General features: G+C 47.7%; 1 protein-coding gene across 6 annotated transcripts in view; it reads right to left on the bottom strand.

Moving 5' to 3' along the window:
* Nucleotides 1-19,897, bottom strand: part of MAP2K5 (mitogen-activated protein kinase kinase 5) — a 1,998,137-nt gene that overhangs the window by 419,405 nt on the left and 1,558,835 nt on the right. For 4 of the 6 annotated variants that reach the window (XM_069625127.1, XM_069625125.1, XM_069625124.1 and 1 more), the window contains one exon: nt 2,580-2,641. The exons of the other annotated variants lie outside the window; for them this stretch is intronic. In XM_069625127.1, coding sequence (XP_069481228.1) covers nt 2,580-2,641 — 62 coding nt within the window. The remainder of the gene's footprint in view (nt 1-2,579; nt 2,642-19,897) is intronic. 6 annotated transcript variants of the gene reach the window in all.

Genomic DNA, 19,897 nt, shown 5'->3' on the forward strand with positions numbered 1-19,897 from the left:
CCTGAAATAGTAGGGGGGGGGGTGTTGGGAGGGTGTCCGGTCCTTGTGATGCACAGCCCCTGAGAGTCTGTCTACAGGGGAGGAATAATCCATAACTTGAGTGCTTTTGGCGGACAAAGGCCTCGAGGATTTTGCAGCGACGTGTTTTTTAATTAGTTCTTGCATTTTCAGCGTATGTTTAGGAGACGCCGATATGCCGTTTTCGCCGCCTATTTTTCAGCCGTGCAAAAGAAAGGCCTTTATGTGCGCGGTGTCCGAACTGACTTTGGGGGCCGTTTAGGGGACTTGTCGTGAGGCAAAAGCATAAGCGATGGCCCAGAGGACAGAAAAAGATCTAGAGGCTTTTTCTGCAGACACCACGTGGGCCTAGATGCTCGACGATTATGTCAAGTGTCGGCCGAGGGCTATGTGCTTCATGTTCTTGGACATGTGTGTGCTATGGCCTGGGTGTTGTCTATGTCACAGAACCGCTGGCCTGCTTATTGGAGTCAGGGGCCCGTACATGGGGTTTCCGACGAACCCCGGTCACCTTCGGCGTTCCCAAGGACACTGATACTGCCCTTGCTGGAGTCCTCCGTCACATCGATGGAGGCTTCTGCCTGCATTGCGTTGAGGCCCAGCGCTTGGTGCAACGATCTTTGAGAGTTTGAGCAGAAAGGTTTGCAGGACTTGCAAAGCTTTTCGCGGTGATCCCTAGGGAGACAGTAATTACACACTCGGTGTGTGTCTTTCCACAGGAATTTTTTATGGCTGGTAGGGCAAAATTTAAAATGCGTTTTGTGCATTATAAATGGAAAGGGCAGTTAGGAAGGGAAAAGGGGTGGCATAATCTGCATTCTCGAAAAGAAGTCGGTATGAAAGACCTGCCCCCTTCTCTCTACTGTAAGAGCTGAAGCCCAAAGAGGTCCATGAAGGCCACGTCTGGTCATCGATTCAGTCAAGTCGTCGACGAAGGAGTTGTCCATCAAAGGCCGTCGAGCAGTTCGATGACGCTGTGGCAAAATCAGACAAGAAAGAAAGAGAAGTCTATGAATAAACTTTAAACTAGTCAAAGGCATCAGCCTAGAAAGTAACTCCACAATTTGCGAGTGACCACAATGGCGGAAAGAAACAATCGGAGGGACCTTGACGCGTGAAGGACCATGGGCACAGTACAAGCCACACTAGGGATAGTATTACTAAACGTCCTGCCGACGTCAGTTTTTCGAGTTTTGAAAACAAATCTTGTAACACTCTGTGACTACTGCTAGATGTCGGACTATGCAAAGGATGTGATCTAAGCAGATCCACACGCCTCAGAAACATATATACAGAGATATATATTGTCATATCAGTGACACTGTAGATCAGATTAACCATTTATAAAAGATAAACGAAAAAAAATGTTTGCGCTAACATTTCACCTTGGTAAGACACATTAATTACAATTTTTGATTGCTCACAAATCGACGCTATAGTTAAACAAGCATTGGCAAGCCAACAATTTGGGTGTTTAAGTAGGCATGGGAAATGCACTTTAGTCGTGTTAACTGGTCATTGATAGTAGCAGGCCCAAAATGGTGCGAGTGCCTGGGCATCACATAGAGGTACGTGGCAAATGCCTAATACTCCTGAACAAGCCAAAACATTTGCTTTTGCCAATGCTTGTTTTTAACAGGACTTCAGTGAAGGAGACACAGTGTTTATAAATCCAGTGGCTAAAGGCAGACCAGGTTGACATTTTTATTTGGGTTTACAAATCTAATTAAATCATTAACTGTCATAAGACTGTGTAGTAATGTAGTGAGTGTGCATGTGCGGAGAGTTCTAGGTCCCATGGAACCTACTGCTGTTTTGGTTTTAGGATTACGCAATGTTTTCCACTGTTGAATAAACGTGAGGTGCCATGCTTGGCCATACCTGTTGTGCCTTGTCCTCTGTACTTCCCTGCCACAGACAGCTTTGAAAAAACACTGGCAGGCACTTCGAGCACAGTTTGATGGAAAGGCTTGATTAAAGCCAGTTGAAAGAGTTCCCATGAGGAGGTGTTTTGGGAGGGAAGGAGCAGAAACTGTGTGCGAATGGGCATAGGGATTAGCACGACTATAGGCAGTCAATGGTTGGGCAAATACCCAAACACCACCTTCAAACAGTGTTTGATGCCACTTCTCCCTCGCTGCACTCTAGTGCAATAGTTTCATCGTACATTTCTCTCAAGCGGCACGCGATTCTTTTGAAGAAGTGGTGCAGTGTGAGGTGTGAGTTGAGGTTACGTTTGTATGTGGTGGGCTTAAGATCTGGGGTGAGGGTCTGCCCCTCTGCAGCAGTATTCCCAACATTTGCCGCCTCCATGGCTGCGCCTGGATCGATTTCCGGAGATGAGCAACCCGCGGGAGGAAGGGATGTATGCAAGAGAAACGGAAGCACTCATCCCAGCACACGTGGAGCTGCGTCTGCGGCAGTGCGGGGCTCTCGTGTGTAAATAACACTTGGAGAATGTACAAGTGTTCCTTTCGCTTTCCCAGAGTCCCTCGTGCCTCGCAGGGAGACGAGGCACAGCCAATGGAACGGATCCGTTCTAGAGCGAGCGCAAGGCTTACCACTGAGTGATGAAGTGCAGGAACTGCTCCGAGAATTCCCCAACTGGGAGCACCGGCGAATCCTATCAGGAACAAGGGAGAGAGAGAGGAAAGAGTCAAGGAGAGGGAGCAAAGGTCACACAAGGAAGGGGGGGTGGTGGTCAGAGTCCACCCAGCCAGGCCCGGTGGGGCCAAGGAGAGAGGAGACGCCACCCTTCCCTTCCGTCACTGTGCACAGTAATACATACTAGATACAGTGCTGGTCACAGCACACAATACTATAGAGTACAGAAAGGCAGCAGCTGGTAGAGAAGCAGTGCACTCATTCCCAGAGTCCAGGCCCTCCAGGGCTCACAAAGGAAGGGAGAGAGGGAGGGTTCAGAGTCCACCCAGCCAGGCCCCGTGGGGCCAGGGAGAGAGGAGACGCCACCCTTCCCTTCCGTCACTGTGCACAGTAATACTTACTAGATACAGTGCTGGTCACATCACACAATACTATAGAGTACAGAAAGGCAACAGCTGGTACAGAAGCAGTGCACTCATTCCTAGAGTCCAGGCCCTCCAGGGCTCACAAAGGAAGGGAGGGAGGGAGGGTTCAGAGTCCACCGTGGGCCATCTTAAGCACTTTCGGGGCCCTGGGCACGGACATCTTCAGGCTCCCCCCTCCACCAAACCAATGGAATTAAGGGATCAAGAATACTGTTTGCAACCCCCCTCCCACCCGCCGCGCTCACAACCTATACGTTTACTCCCTTTAAGTCCCCTTGCCCTCTTCATTCTTGCTCTAATCAGAATGATAAACAAGTAGCATTTGAAGGCCAACGTTAGCAGTCTACGGAGAAGGTACTGTTCTAGAGTATACAGGATCAATTTTATAAATAACATTCAAGAAGGTATGCATCCTGTAGTATTAATGCAGGACTATATGTAAAAGGTACATGTAACCCAGAATAGACAGCAAACTCAAATGTGCTGCCTCATAGAATGCAAAAGTGCTCATGCATGGATAGAGGACACCAATTCTACACATAGCACAGCATGGATAGTGGATGCCAATTAGAAGCTAGCAGGAAGGTGGCTTTATCCAGACAGACAGATAGAAGTGGGATATGGTTCTCAGATAGTGTCGCCATTAGATAGCAAAGGAACAAATGCCTGTGGTGTGCGATATAAATATGCTCGCCATTAATGTGGAAGAAATCCTATAGCCAGTAAAACAAACCATAAATAAGGCTTTTATGAAGATCATACCATGAGAAGGAAATCACTCTGAAGGGCTGACAAGTTTGAAAGGTTTAGGGACTGGCAATATAAGATTAAAGGAGATACCCAGGATCACACATTGGTTACGGTCTGAAGGGGGTGAAGCTGGGATTTTTGCCAACTCTACAATTTCTGCATTTGAACACTTTCGTTTCCAGTTCTTACCATGAACTAAAACAATCTAATTTTATAAAAACGGACTTGGAAAGTACACAAATCACATTACCAAACATGACCATTTTTTAACAAAATATTATAGAAGGGTGTTATGCAAAATGGGAATGGTTCTAGATTCATTCTCTCCATCACCAAGGGAAGTATATAAGTACCAGCATGTGATTTAACAAATTTAATCTGGGTTGGTCTTCTGAATTTTAAAGCTTTAAATACTTCCAAAACAATGGCTTGTGACATTTTCATTTATAAACGTGCATAAAAACCTTTGACTTTTACCAAAAAGCAAACCATTTTTGGTGTCAAACAAGCAGACCTTAAACTATGCTTGCCTGAGGCCTGCAACATCTGGTCTGCTCTCTTCTGTTTACCAACCCTTCTACCCAAATGGCCTACATAAGAAGATTGTTCAATTAATGGGCTAAACGATACCAGCAGCATGCAAGAAGGCAAACCTTAGACTAGACAGCACAGTAATGTAAAATATATTAGATGGTTTGACCAGGATCCACGATAGAAGCATGAACGCTTTTGTTCCATAGTCTTGATTTTGGATACTTATTCACCTCTTGGACTAACCATTTATTCTCCTCATTGGAGGTGATGGCCTAGGTTTTACAACACCCCATCTGAACAAACCAATTTCTAAACCTTCACCATACGGATGATATGTTCGTTTTTATAGCAACCCCTATCTGGTGCAGGTACATTGCTGATACTAGCAGATGATGTTCTGTAAAACCAAGTACATAAGCAATAAACTTCAGACATAGGAAAGGCTCAGCCAGCCTTAGAGGAATGTGCTAGTCTAATCTTGCATGGGAACACATATCTCTGCAATAAGTGCTTAACACACTGAGCTAATTTCTGAACCATTGTGGCACTCAATTTATCAATATGCATTTCACTGTTGCCAATTGCACATGATCAACATAATTCCCACATGAAGGAAAGAATGCTACAGAGTTGTGCCGTAAGGAACCCACAAACTATGTATTCCACAGTGAACACAGAAAGCAATACAGGATGAATTGATCAAGGCAGAATGTTCTTGCCAAAACAGAAAGGCAACGGGTTTAGAGCCTCAGCAGCACCCCATAAAATATCCTGACCTGTGCTATTTAAGACTGGTGAACAATGGAATCTCACTTCTTCCGATCAGGCAGCCTTGCGGGGGGAGCCCTCGAAGGTGGGGGCCCTGGGCAAGTGGCCCTTTTGCCCTCAGATAAAAACGTCTCTGAGTCCACCCACCCATGCCCCGTGGGGCCAGCGAGGGAGGGATAGGTGGAGGGGAGAGGCCACCCTTCCATTACTGTGCACAGTAATACATACTAGATACAGTGCTGGTCACATCACACAATACTATAGAGTACAGAAAGGCAGCAACTGGTACAGAAGCAGTGCACTCATTCCCGGAGTCACGGCCCTCCAGGGCTCACAAACGGAGGGCACAATTCCACAGAATTCATTGTAAAACGGCAAGGAGAGGTGCGGGCAGGTGGTGCAGAGCAGGCAAGGGCTAGGTTTATTGGGCTAGTGCAAAATGTTAGGGAGAATTCTGTTCTATGGCTAATTTCCCTTACCTACAGAGTCCCCCAGCAGCTTTGCTGGATTTGAAGGGTTTATTTTCTTCGCGTGCTAAGAGTGAGACCCTTTTTTCCCACTCTTAGACAGAATTGCTAGTGTGTGTTTTAGCCTGTCTTGTGTGCCTCTGGTCTATGGGGTTTTTCTCACCCTCATAGGTACCACAGGGGTGTCATAGCGACCCCCAAACATAGACTCCATACCCTGGGACTGACTACTGTCTCCCAGGGCATGTAAAGTCCACTTTGACTTTACTAGTCAATCTTTATGAACAAAACCAGTACAACACATCTTAATAGTAATAATAATGGAAGTACTGGAAAGGGTTAATAGTTTTTCCCTAGTGTTCATTTGAGGGGGTACCGTAAAGTCCCTCTCTCAAAAGTTTCTGGCTGGTGGCAGTGGTTTCTACCATAAATATTCGACCGCATATATTTTCCTATGGGATTTTCCCATTGTTCGAGGCTACCACTTTTACTGACAACCTCTAACATACCGCCGGTTTATTTTTATATTAACTTTACTCCGGTAGGTTTTTATTGCCAGAACTTTGATTTAATTTCTTTCTCGTGTCTTTCTCTATAGTCCTAACCCAGGTTGGGGATCCTTTGATTGTCCTTTTAGCGGGCTTCTGCACAGAAGCCCTCCTCTCAGCGCCACTGAGTCTGGGGGTAGACAGGATGTGTGGGAGGGGGAATAGGCACCCTGGACAGGGTTGCCTATGCAACCCAAGTCGCACTATGCCCTGATAGGTTGGGGGGTTCTCCCGCCGGGAGAGCCACCCCACTGTGTGAGTGAAAGCTAGGCTGTATGAATGGGGGTCTTGCTGCATAAAAGCAGGGTCCTGAGGACTGGACGACAAGACGTCGCCACTGGAACTAAAGCCAAAGAAGAGAGAAGCCAAAGACATCTGCAACAACTGAAGCACCAGTGAAGCCCTGCTGCAGTGTCTCACCACGTTTCTCCACACGACGAGAGAAGATCTTCATCTGCAAGAGCCTTCTTCCCTTGAGCTGGTGGGGCCAACCAGTTTGGCAATCGCCTTCCAGGACCTGGAATCACCAGGTCGAATCGCCACTGTCCTGCACTTGGAGACCGAATAGCCAGGCACCCATCCACCATGACCGCGATTTAAAGGAGTGTACCTTTTAATCCGTTTCGGCATCACCGTGGCTGGCTTCTTTCCTGGGCAGTGCAGTAACTCGAACCTTCCTCCACGTCGAGAGCCTCTCTTCTTCTGCTGGACAACACGAACTGCAGGAACTGCTAGGAACCACCGCCACCGCAGGTGTCGCTTTCACTTTTTCAGGTACATTGTTCCACCAGGCCTCCCGTTCCGCGGGGTACTGCTAAAGGTGTTTGAAATCCTTTACCTACCTCCTGGGTTGGCCGCCCCTATCGACTAACATTATCTTTTACCTTCTGCACCCTCCTTTTGAATCGTTAAACCAAAGACTTGACTGCAGCTACTAGAACACTTTGATCCTGGGCACATTGCTCTGTACCATTAACTCTGGCACAGGCCTATTGACTTTGGCTAAATCTGTTACAACTGCCTTCACTAGATTGCTTTTTACCCTCAACTGTGTTGGTGCACCAAGAACTCATATAACCACTCTTCCTTCCCTCTTAAGTATTGTTGAAGTGCCAATTTGCTCGGTTTTCACCTATGTATGAATATTGCTAAAGTGTTACCTTGCCTAACTTGTTCACAATCCACTGGGGAAGTGTTGCTAGAGTGTTTAAGAGGTTAACTCTGTATAACTTGTTCTTTCCCTCCCTTCTGAGAAATTACTAGAGTGCCATTTTGCTCAGTTTTCACTCTTGCTCAAACTTCTCTATAATTTAAATAGGGAGTTGTGTATGCTTTTCTTGACTATTTTAACTTGCTTTAATAATTGTGATTTATGTGTTGAACTAGAAGTGTGTAAAATAAATGGCAGTGCAAGAGTGACTGATCATGTAGAAGCCTGGTACCCGTTGTGCTCAGAGAGTAGCCAGGCAACCAGTCGGTGCGTCAGACAGGTAGGTTGGTCTGCAGGGGAGGGAGAGAGAGAAAGAGAGAGAAAGCAGAGGAGAATAGGAAATTCTTGAACTGCTTCTGGAACTTCAGGTGGTTCAGCTCAAGTTTGTGAGGGGCAGAGAGGCCATTCCAGAGGGAGGCTCCTGCAGAAGAAAGATCTACCCCCACTCTCTGCTTAGCGAAGCATCAGACCCTCAGAGAGTTGGAGGTAGTTGAGCGAAGGGCTCGAGAAGGAAGGTATTTTGGAAGAAAGTTGGATGTAGTGTGGGCCCTGCCCAAGAAAGCCTTGTGGATGATGCAGAGGGTCTTGAACTTGATCCTTGCAGCCACTGGGAAACAGTGGAGAGATTTCATGGCTGTAGAGATACAGTTCCTGGGCTTGATGCCAAGGATAAATCTTGCAGTCCTGTTCTGTATTAGTTTCAGAGGGCGGAAAGTAGAGGAAGGCAGAAAGAGGCTGTTGCAGTAGTCCAGCCTGGAGAGAACCAGGGCCGTGGAGACCGTGAGCTTCTGGGGGAAAGTGAGAAAAGAATACCTCTGAGGAGGTGCAGCTGGTAGTGGGACTTCTTGACAAGGTCCGACCAAGATGTGCAGGCAAAGGAGAGAGTGGATTTGAATACAACACCAAGGTTTTTTGCCTCACAGGAAGAGGAAGGAAGAGGGCCCAAGGAGGGCAACCAGAGTGAAAGGGGGGAAAGTGGGAGCAGGGGTCCCAATGAGAAGGATCTCTGTCTTACTGGCATTAAGGCAGAGATCGTTGGAGGCACACCAAGCCTGAATCACGGATATAAACAGTCAGGAATGAGCGAGAGAGAAGAGGAGGCTGAGAGGAGCCTTAAAGAGAGCTGGGTGTCACCCGCATAACACTGGAAGTTAGAGGAGAAAGTAGACATTAAAAAGCCAGGGAAAGAGGTTAGAGCCCTGGGGGACACCACATGTGGAGAGGGAGGTGGTGGAGAGAAAGGACCTAAGTTGAACCTGGGAGGGTCGGTCCAAGAGGAAGGAGGTCAACCACTCCAAGGCCTGATCCGTGATGCCCAGGTTCTCACAGAGTCGATTGATCAGCCTGGCATGGTTGACAGTGTCAAAGGCAGGGGAAAGGTCAAGGAGGATGAGGCCAGAAGGGAGGCTGGAATCAAGTTTAGAGAGCGGATCTTCACAGATTTCAGGAGAGCCGTCTCCGTGCCTCTGGCTGCTCTGAAGCCAGACTCATGGTTATGAAGACCACCAACAGAATCAGTATGGAGAGTAAGCTCGGAGATAGGCAGCTGTTCAAGGAGTTTGCCCAGGAAAGGAGTGATGGATATTTGGCAATAGTTTGCCAGACAGGTAGGATCGGCAGAAGACTTTTTGAGGAGGGGGTGCACAACGAGTGCTTGAAGAGAGAGAGAGGAAGGATCCAGTGGCAAAAGAGTGATTGCAGAAATTGGCCAAGACTGGAGCGAGGGTGTCAAGGTGGTCCTTGATGGTTCTAGAGGAGCAGCAGAGCACCTGTTTGGATGACAATTTCATAGATCAGACTGGTCTAGAGACCTCGTCAGCCGTTGTCAAGGAGGAAAGAGAGGTTGCCAGAAGGGGGGGCAAAGAGATGTAGGAGGAGAGAAAGAGGAGAGCGAGGACAGGATGTCCTAAGTTTTAGTGGTGACGTGAGCAGCCAGAGCCGTACAGAGAGCCTGAGAGGGAAGAGGAGAGGTGGAGACTGCAGCAGGAATGGCCAGCTCCTTGCAGATTTTAAAGAGTTCGGCCATGTTGTTAGAGGCCCCAGAGATGCGGGCTTGGATGTGGACTCTCTTCTTGGACAGGGCCGAGGGTCTGTATTGCCTTTGGAGCAGGTGGCAGGCCAGTTTGCCAGAGGATATGCTTGAAGACCTCCACTTCCTCTCAGCCACCCTGCACTTGTGTTTCAGGGTGGCGAGGTTTGAGTAATACCAAGAGTTGCACTTGGAGGTAGGCTTCAGGCGGATTCTCATGACATGGGCAAGGATGTCCAGAGTGCTGGAGATAGAAAGTTGCAGGTTATAGAGGGCTTTGTCAGAGTGAGTCAGCCACAGGAGCGGAAAAGGTAGCGGTAAAGGCCTCCACTGATGAACGCTTTATGGTCCGAATGAGCGAGAAGGTAGGTGGTAGTGCTAGGGTGGACTTTGTCTGAGGGACAGAGTTTCAGGTGAGAGGAGAGCAGAAGGTGGTCAGTCCAAGTGGGAGGAGTGGTGAGAGGAGGCCGCCTGAGGAGATGAGAACATCCTGAGAGAGAGAGAGATATAGATATATATATAGCGGAAGAGCCCAGAGGAGGGATTAGAAGCATTCAGGTGGATGATGAGGTCTCAGAGGAGGGGAAGTTGAAAGGTAGAGGCAAGGAGAGGAGAGGTCAGCCCACGGAGGAATAGGGCAACCTGGCCAGGTGGCCACCGTTGGAGAGCGGCCGGGAGAGATAAAGAGCCTGCAGACTAGGCATTCAAAGGGTATCAGGTAATATTATCCCCACCAATAGTATCACCATATACATATGGTCGTGAGGTAAGGCCATAGGCGATATTAGTGGGGATTGCGGGGGTGTCCTCCGCTCCATTAGAAAAATTATGGGGTTGTGGGGATGTCCCCCGCAGGTTCCACGGAATATTGCTGCAAAAATATGACGATATTCTCATATGGTGATATTTTTGCGAGGATATTAACACATGCAACCATTCAAAGGAGGAGAAGGCCTGCATAGAAATGACAGAAGCAGGGATCCACTCTGGAAAGATCAGAGCTACTCCTCCCACCTGGTTGGTGCAGGTGTCTGAGAGGCTCTTGTAGCCATCAGGGAGGAGAGTGTCAAAACTTGTGACAGAGCTGGCCGTGAACCATGTCTCGGTGAGAGCAAGGACATCCAGGTAAAGTTGTTCGAGAGGTGGTAGATGTCAGAGGAGTGTTTGACAGCAGAGCGAGAGTAAAGAGTAGCGACATGGAGCAGGTTGCCAGATTTGAAAGACTTCCTGGGTGGGGTACAAGCTTGAGGTACACACAGTGGAGGAGGTGGTGGGGCGCGAGAGTGGTCAGAGGAGGTGGCATATTGGCCAGAGAGTAGGAAGGAGGTGGCAGGGGAGCCCGAGAGGTGCTAGGAGGAGCAGCAGGCGAAGGAAGTTGATAAGCCGCGGAAAACACCTATCAAAAAGGAGGCGATTGGGCTCAAGGCCCTGGACCAAGACGGTGCCATTCAAATAGACATAAATGATCATCTTGGAGGAGGGGAAGGAGGCCAAGAGGGCCTCTCACCAAGTGCCACCATTCGTGGGAGCGAAGGAGAAATTGCCAACGCCATAGGAAGGGTCATGTGAGAAACCGGAAGGTGTCTCACTTAGTAGTCCCCAGGGATCTGTCGACCAGGTGGCCAGGACACGGTCATCGCTATTGGATCCAGTCCTGGGGGTGGACCAGTGGGGGAGGATGACCTGGGCGAGGGGTCTTCGGGGAGTGGAAGTGGGACACTGAGGGTTGAGACACAGTATCCCCGTCCCTGTAACACCTTTTCCCCATCCTAACCTGTAGGATATTTAGAAGCTCTACCTCCTCCCCCCTTTTCCCACATGAACACTTTCTTACACGGTAACAGACAACAGAATACCACCAGAGCTGTTTACCCGACATGTCCTAGCACACGGCACACTGGTCATGCAGAGTCAGGCACTTGACAGTAACCACGCACACCTGACGGCCCTTTACCTTCCCCCACAGGGTTAAAAAGCTGAGCAGGAAAGCACACTTGGAGCAAGGCCGAACGCACGAGGAGACAGTTACACCAAAAAGGCAGTCCAAACAGAGAAGAAAGGCGGCAAGGCCTGGAAGGACGAGAGGGTGGGGGGGGTTACCCTTGTTCTTCGCAACTAAAACTCGCGAAGCCTCCGAAAGGGAAATCAGGAGACCAGGAGTTACAGCTGGCGTGTGGAGCAGCAGATGTCAACGGTACACGGGGCCTCCCTCATTGATGACACAGGCAGAGAGGCAATCTGGCTACCATGGTACTATCCTTGACTCCAAAGATCAAAGAAAGCAACGGGTTCAGCACAGCCGGTGAGTCAGGAGGACGCTGATAGAAAGCCAAACTGTGTTGAGCCCAAGGTTGCAAGTAGCAACATTTTGAACGCAAGGAATTTGAACGAGAAAGAACTTGTGTGTGTGTTTGAACATTAAAGAAAGCCCAGTTGAGGTCCAGGTGCGGAGAGGTCCAGTGCCACGTGGGTGCTCATTCAAAAGACTCTGACCAGGACCTGTTTTGAAACTACAAGAACCAGAAGACCCTAGGAAGGGGTGGCGTGAGGCGTCGGAATGGTCCTATTAGGGCTACATCAAATCACTTATACAATCAAAAGTCTCTGACCTGTTGTCAGAGGAAAGCTAGGGGAAGGGAACACCACCTTCAGATACGATTGTGCACTGCTAAATGAGGCACGTGTGAACCAGACAGAAGGATGCCGAAAGAAATCTAGGAGAAAGAAAACCCTGCTTTCTGATGAAAAGGAGTCATTCATGAACTGTGTTAAAGAAAGGTCATAGTGAGCCCAACGGAGGGAGGACCAAGTTGACAGGTTGAGATAAGACAGAGTAAACTGTGAACAGTTAGTTAAAGCGGCTATATGAACCCGACGGAGGAATGCCAAGGGGAGAGCCAACGAGAGTGAATCCCGTACTGTGATAAAGCAAGTTGAACTGTGTATAGGACAAGAGTGAACCCGGAGGAGAAGTTGTTCAAAAGGACATTACAACTCTAAAAAATTACAAGCTGCATTTGAAAGGCCATAGTGAACCCGAGGGTGGGATGCCCAAATTGCAAGGCTGATCCGAGCCCGGCAGAGGGAGATCCTAGGGGCGAAGAGCAATTGCTCATGTGCCAAACCATCAAAGGAACTTTTGTTTGTTTGTCGTTGTGAATCAGCGGGCCATCTAAGGCAAGAGACTATCAGAAAAGAGACTTAGCCTCTGAAGGTTTTGATATTGTGGAACTGGAACTTTGAACCTTGTGCTGACGAGGCCCACCTTGTGCTGTGCTCAGAAGAACCGCCTTGTCCCGTGATTAAAACATGGGGAAGGGAGACCCAGCCATACCATCCTGACTTCTCATTTGATGAACACTTCTTTCTTTTCTGGTGAACATTATCCCTCCCTCTTTTTGTAATTTAGTAGTAAGTATTGGCAATCTGTTTTTTTTTTTAAGTATAGGCGCTTTTTATTTGACAAGATGCCACTGGGGCTGCCTTATTATTTGATGGCCGTAGCATGCTCCCATCTTAGATTTACGTTTAGATTAGGCATTTATCTCACCCATTGTAAAGTTCAGTAAACACCCTTGAACTGTGATCACTTGTGTCAGTCTTTACTTTTGCCACCATCAGTTCCTTACAGTTCATAGGTCAGGTGAGGGAACGACAAAGAGGACGTTGATGAGTCTGTCTGGAGGAAGCACTGATGTAGGTATAAGAGATAGGGAGGGCTAGGTTGGAGACCCGATGTCCCTCTTGAACCACTTCCTTCCCGACTTAGTGAGAGGGATAGGATAGGAGATAGAGTAGCAATTGGAGAAGATAGGGGAAACAGACAGCACCATAGTGGGTGTGAGGAGGAAGTAGGAGGATGGAGCGAAGAGTGAGGAGGGAGAGCCCTGCACCGCTCAGCCCAGGCAGCACAAGTGTCATGGGGGGAGGGCAGAGGAGTGGGGGTTTCCACAGTAGGGAACACACAGAAGGGGCCAACAGGTTCACTGAGCAGTACAAGAGACTCCCAGGGTTGGGGAACCTGGAGAGGGGGAGAGAGCCTAATGAGACACAGTTAACAGTACCACAGTTACCATAATGCAGAATTAAATTCGACTTTCCTAAATGTAGGGGCAAAAGGCCTAGTTTTTAAACACGGCAGCAATGCAAAACCCAACAAACTCAAATGTGTTGCAAACCGCACTAGCAGCACTGAGCAGCTAGTGCTTCAGAAGACTCCACATGGAGATTAAACGTAGAAAGAGCCATAGACTCACATCCTGGCTAGAAGCAGCACATTTATTCCAATTTCAGCACTAGTTTTACGGATAAATGGATGACTGTGGGTATTTTAGAGGTTAAGTGCATGAGTGAGGCAGTCTGTTGGAGAAAAGGTGGTTGGGAAAAATGAGGGCGTCTTATGAAGAAAGCTGTCAGGGAGCATACAGAGGTTGATGGAGAGGGGTGGCAAGGGCACAGAGGTAGAATCAGACGTGAGGTAGCAGAATGGCGAGTGGTGGGCAGAGGTATTGAGATGAAAGCGGCAAAAGTTAGGTGACTAGGAGATGGGATGCAGGAGGCAATCACAGTTGCAGGTCATAATAAAGTGCAAACGAGCACGAGAAGAGCCTGGCAGCGCAGCGATAGGATGTACTGCTGTGATGAATGAGGAAACATAGAACTTTGCAGAGATGTGACGTGGGGGTGGAGGGGTAGACAGCCAGCAGACAGAGGAGCTGAACCATGAGAGAGGTTTGGGTAATTTAGCAGGATGCAGTGAGCTGGGTTTATAAGAGGAGTCAGGTTGACGTGGTTGTCTTTTCAAAAGGGGCTTGCTGTATTCCAAGGTGCATAGTCATAGAACGTAGATGAGATCTTTAGAGTGGCCCATAAAGAAACTAGAGGTGAGTGGACAGGACACTTCTAAAGACTGATACGATGTGGTTGAATTATGGAGGGTCCTGGAAGTGGGTATTGACATGGGGGACCATTAGGTTTGGGACTGTGCACGGTTAAGTGTTGGTCGCAAGCTGAGAATTAGAGGCTGGTGGGATGATATTTGATTGTGGACAAGGGCCATAGGGTACTACTTGGATGAAGGATGAGTTTGGGTGACAAAGGCGAATGTTAAGCACAGAGGAATGGTAGAGTGAGGATTTGCACTCGGAAGGCTGTACAATTGTACTTGGGGTGGGGGGGGAATGGGTTTCAAGCATGGAAGACTGGTTGGCTAAGAACTGAGAATGGGAGATTGGTGCAAGGAAAGTGCTGTACTGGAGAATTAAACGATTCTTGGCAGTCAAGCTGCCCCATGTCATATTCAGCCAGTGCTGGTTTTACACGATACATACTGGGATTTGTATGTTCAAGTGAGCAGTAGGGCTAGCAGCAGGCATGATTTGGGACCACTCAGAAGCTATGAGGGTAGGGTTTGAGTATAAAGATTGGGGAAGCAGAAGCATGGCCTACTGGTAAAATGAGGGCCGAGTATGGGAGAGTATAGGATTAGCACTGAGACAATGGTGGGCTTGCGCATCTGTGAATGTGACATTGGTATGGTGAGGGTGAGCGCATAGGGGATTGGTTGGGTGAAAGGTGAACATGAGAGGCAGGTGGGGATCTTGTTTCAGGAAGGAAGGCTGGTGGGCTTGATCTGTACTGTATGCAGTAACACACAGAGTATTTACTTTCTGTGCACAACACCACACAATGATATCCTTCCATATCTGTACACACTGAAAACAAATCTGTCCTGTAGCAGAATGCCATTTGTGAGGGGGTGATGGCCTGATCTTTGTTCATTTTTAATATAAAATGATGTGGGTAAATCGGTCTCCAAAGTGAGATCTGCCACTCAGATCCCACTTCCATAATGTTACATACCCAAAAGTATAGTGCAAACATGTACCTCTACGGAGTTTACCTACTGATAACTCTCAGCATCTGCTTTATATTTTGGCAAAACAGCAGTTACAAATGGAGTGAATTCCTGCTAACAATCTGATCAAACCCAAGGTTCCAGCAGTCAGGGTCTGCCTGAAACTGTTTGTAGTCCTGGCCCTAAATTCTATAATTCTGAACTCAGAAAGCCTGGTGACAGATCAAACTCTAAAATTAAGCTATCTCTAGTTTTGACACAGTGGCCTCTGGGAATCTACAATTATACTGGCCGAAACATTGGTGTCATCGCATTGTCAACTTAGTTGCTAGCGACTCATTTACCGATAGGTCCTTATGTGCCTCAGCATATGGAAACTGGGTTTATCCCAAGGCAACTATTTTGGCCTATCCCAGGAAACACCCTTTTTGTTCTCTCTGGGAAGGCTTATAGGAACTATCCCCATGGGTTAGCTGAGAACCACTGCATCAAAGTCACGCCCTGGCAGGACAGCAGAGAGCTTACACCACGGTGGTAATTAACTGTGCATACAGAATACAGGGCAGGGATACAGTAACGATGAGAGAAGAAGCAGTCACAGAAGGGTCCCACCAATGTGGATTCTCCCAGGATAACCACACTACCTATGCCCCCTCTGTTGAATCATCGTTCGACTACTGAAGATAAGGATTTCATCTCCTATGCCCCCTCTGTTGAATCATCGTTCGACTACTGAAGATAAGGATTTCATCTCCTATGCCCCCTTTGTTGAATCATCATTCGACTACTGAAGTTAAGGATTTAATCTCAAACTAATCTCAAACTTTGCTGTCGGTAGAGTCCAGCCTCTTCCCAAGTCCTCCTCTATAGAGGTGAAAACAAAGACTTCTAAGAAAAGGGCAAGCCTTTCCCTCAACCATCCCAAAGGGACATTTGGGGTGAACTGCTAGCTGAAGCAGACCTAGTGCACGCTGGAACCACTGATATCCAGAAACCTGCTCAGTGGAGTGGACAGACGTGCAAGTGCTCTGTATAGACCACCAGGCTGGGGAGTGCAGAGCAAAGGACCTCCCTTGCACCTTGAGACCCTGAACAGGGTTCCCCAGCAGCTAGAGCTGAAGAACCAGACCTGGGCATTGGTTGCCCCTTTCAATCAGTTTTGGAGCCGGCCCAACCACTTTAAAGTACCTTTTGAGCCTCTGCAAGTGCTCAGAGCTACATTTCAGAGTCTGTGCTTTTTGATCCACTGTCGAACCACTGAGCTGCTGATTCAACCTATCAACTGCCCGTGCTCCATCGATTTGAGCCAATCATCACTGAGGAACCACATCATCAAATCGTTTCAAGCCAACTTGACAAATTGGAGTCACTGACTGCACCCATGACATGCCAGTCCATCAACCGATTCAAAGAGATCACTGCTACAGGATAGCAACACTTCGCTGAATTGTCTTACACCTGTAATCCATTGGGAACGATCTACTCAAAATGTCTCTGTGCCAACTAGATCCACTGCAAATCATCTAGAAGTCTGGCTTGACACTGCCAAGCAGCCCTAAGAACAAGCCTAAAAGGTCTTTGAAGTGGTTCAGTCCCGCCTGCCTGACATAAAGGACCAGAGTAACTATTAAGACCCCACTCTTTACCTTTTTAAAATGCTAATGAAATGATGGTCTATGCACCTCCATCTTCAGACTCAGAGTGCCCCCCTTTCATTATAAAGTCCGCCCATTCAGTGTGTCTTTTTCTTTGCAGGAGTGTGTGGCGAATCCTTGGATGTTGTCCCTTCTACCTTAGTGGGAGCCTCTTCCTGTGAGGCCAGGAGGGTGAGGCTGCTACCCGATAGTCCCCTGGGGGTGGTACTCAGCGGGTGAATCTCTTGGGGAGGGATGCCCCCTATGGGACTAGGGACGACTATGGGAGGAGAATGCTGTATACTCAGACTATACCACAACCTCCCTCATCCTCTTACCTTGTGTAGGGTGCCATAATTCCCCATACTTCCATGTACTTATGCAAGGTAGATAATCCATCCTCCTTAAAAAGTACTGAGATGAGGAATAGTAGACTACCTATGTGAGTCATGTAGGAAGACTGGGAAAAAGAACAACCCAGGTAACACAGTTGAGAATGATAACATCAGTACCAAGATGAAGAAAAATAGGTGGGGAGAAATGAAGAACGCTCTGCAGATCCCAAAACAGCATTCTAATCAATATGCACAATCTGTGAGTAACTGGAATATAAAAAGGGAAGAAAGAATTAAAATGGTGTTCAGCCCTCCCCAGAGGAGCTGCAAGCAGGTTGGCGGTGCAGAGAAGCAAAACCTGACGAATCGAGATGCGAGAAGGTGAAGCCTCCGAAAAGGGTCGGAAGAGAAAGGACCCTTCACCCGACTGGAAGCAGGCTGACGATCCCGAAGGAAGAGAAGGGACCATGCAGTCCACATCAGAAAGGCAGGCCAGTAGGGAGCAGCAGCTAGGGAGATGCTGTACCTGGAGCCGGCCACTTGGAGAGCATGGGATGGAGGAGATGGAGTCCTGGCACCAGCCGGAGCCTGAACGGAAGCTCCCTGGAGGTAGGGGCTTGCCGGGGCTAGCTGAGGCCCTATAAGGAAGGGTGGAAGTACCATAGCGAACATGACTGAGAAGAGAGCCTTGGATAAAGACTTGGAACAAGTAATTGCATCTGAAGTAAGGTCTGGGATACCCCCACACCCCTCAAGTACAGAAAAGAAGGTATAACAGTTATTTGGACAATAGCAGTACCTGCCAGGTCTGCTATACGATCAGCAGAGAAGTCTGCGAAAAACTAGGGAATGGGAGTCATTCCTCCTGGTGTTGCGAGAAGCTGGAGAAAAGCTAAGGGAAAGGGAGTAATTTCCTCTGGCACTGTGAGAAGTCTGTTAAGAAACAGGGGAGAAGGGCATGCTCCCTGGTGCTGAAAATACATCATATCCGGTGGGTGTTGCGCAATAGACAGCACAGAGAAGGAAGTCTGAACATGATCCAGGGGAAGAGAGTCATGCCCCCCTCCCCCTGGGATAAAACTCAATAATCATGGACAATAAGGAAGGATGATGTTTTGGGACTTTGAACTTTGAGTTGAACCCAGAACTTGTAGTCCTCTTTAGGTCTTCACCTTGGAAAAGGATTGTGACCTGGCAAAGGGTGGCAGTCCCTCTGGGAACAGTCCCTTGTTTTATTGGAACCACAGTCCGCCTTCTAGAAGGAGGCCATTCTTCTGCACCAAAAATGTCACAAATCATTTAGTTTAGTTAGGAGTGTAAGGGAAGGAAATAGGTTTCTGACACAGGACGGTAAACATTTTATTTTCCTGGCCATCGTGACAGTCTCCTTAGTGTTTTCGCTGAGGCGGGGGATCCCCTCCTAGAAGATAGAGGGCATTAGGGTGTTCTCTATTTTTCAAATCAAATAAAAGGTCATTGCCAAAACAATGTTACCCGTGTGTCATTCTGCTCCTTCCACACCCTTATAGGTGGGATACAGTTTTTTAATGGTGCGTTTTTAATTTTTTTACTTTATTTACTTTTATAGAACCTTGGTTGGGCGTCTTTTATTTTGGTACCACAGTACTTTTGTTTGGACTGCCCTGCGCTAGCTGACACTAATCCAGAAGGATACCCTGCATTGGGCTCTTCTTATGAGGTAGAGGAGGCACACCGCACACCTGTTTTGTGGTTCCTGTTTCACCTTCATGATTGGAATCACTGTGTGTTAAATAGCAGTTGTGTTGGACCTAGGAGGAGTTTCTCAACTAATTATCTGTGTACTCCCGAGCAGTAGTCTTTACATCACAAAAGCACAAAATGCTTTCCTTTCTAAACACACTGGCATACATCAAACCAGCTGTTCCTGTCTGTTTACACACCCCTTCATGTTTGTACACACTAACATATACCACTGATTGTACTATTTAGAGCATGCAAACCTGATCCATGTAATCAGAAGCCATTTTATCTAGTCTTCAATTTTTAAACAGACGATGTTGCTACTTATAATTAAAACAATATAACCACGCGTTCCACCATGCACTGTGATGGTAGCTAAAAGCCCAGGACTGAAACAGTAACTCCTGGTGGCATTGCAAGTTGGCAACACTAACCATTCAGTTTCCATTAACATGAATATAAACACAATAACATTTTCTGACTTTACAGAGGAGGAACATACCACTTAATTCTTTCACTAACACAAGCACCAGCGGGCAGCAGGTTATTTCTGTACAAGCAGGCATACCCATAGTTGCCCGTGTTACTAAGTAACCAAACTCGGAATATGGGTTTCCACTGCTGTCCTGCCGGCCACTTTACGCCGAGCAAGAGACGCTTGCATCAGCCCATTTGGCGAGCTTGGCTCTGTTGTAGCGTGTCTTGTGCTTCAAGTCTTTGATAGCGTTGTGTAACTGTCTCTGCTAGCCTGGCAGCCGTTTACGCCGAGCATCAAATGACTTTCCAAAAGTGGATCTCTCCTGGCTGGCATGATGATTGAATTACAGGTTGTTCGTCACTGGGGATGTGAGTGGCCATAAGACTCATTTCCTGGATGTTATTGCATTAATTTTCCCCAATTACTTGCATTAATGTATGGCAAATTTGTAGATTGTATTATGGTCGTTTGTTAAGCAAATATTTTGCTTTTGTAAAATGAGCATTAGTTCCAATTTC

The sequence above is a fragment of the Ambystoma mexicanum genome, chromosome 11 (assembly GCF_040938575.1).
Source record: "Ambystoma mexicanum isolate Mex_15411 chromosome 11, UKY_AmexF1_1, whole genome shotgun sequence".
In the NCBI taxonomy this organism is placed as follows: Eukaryota; Metazoa; Chordata; class Amphibia; order Caudata; family Ambystomatidae; genus Ambystoma; species Ambystoma mexicanum.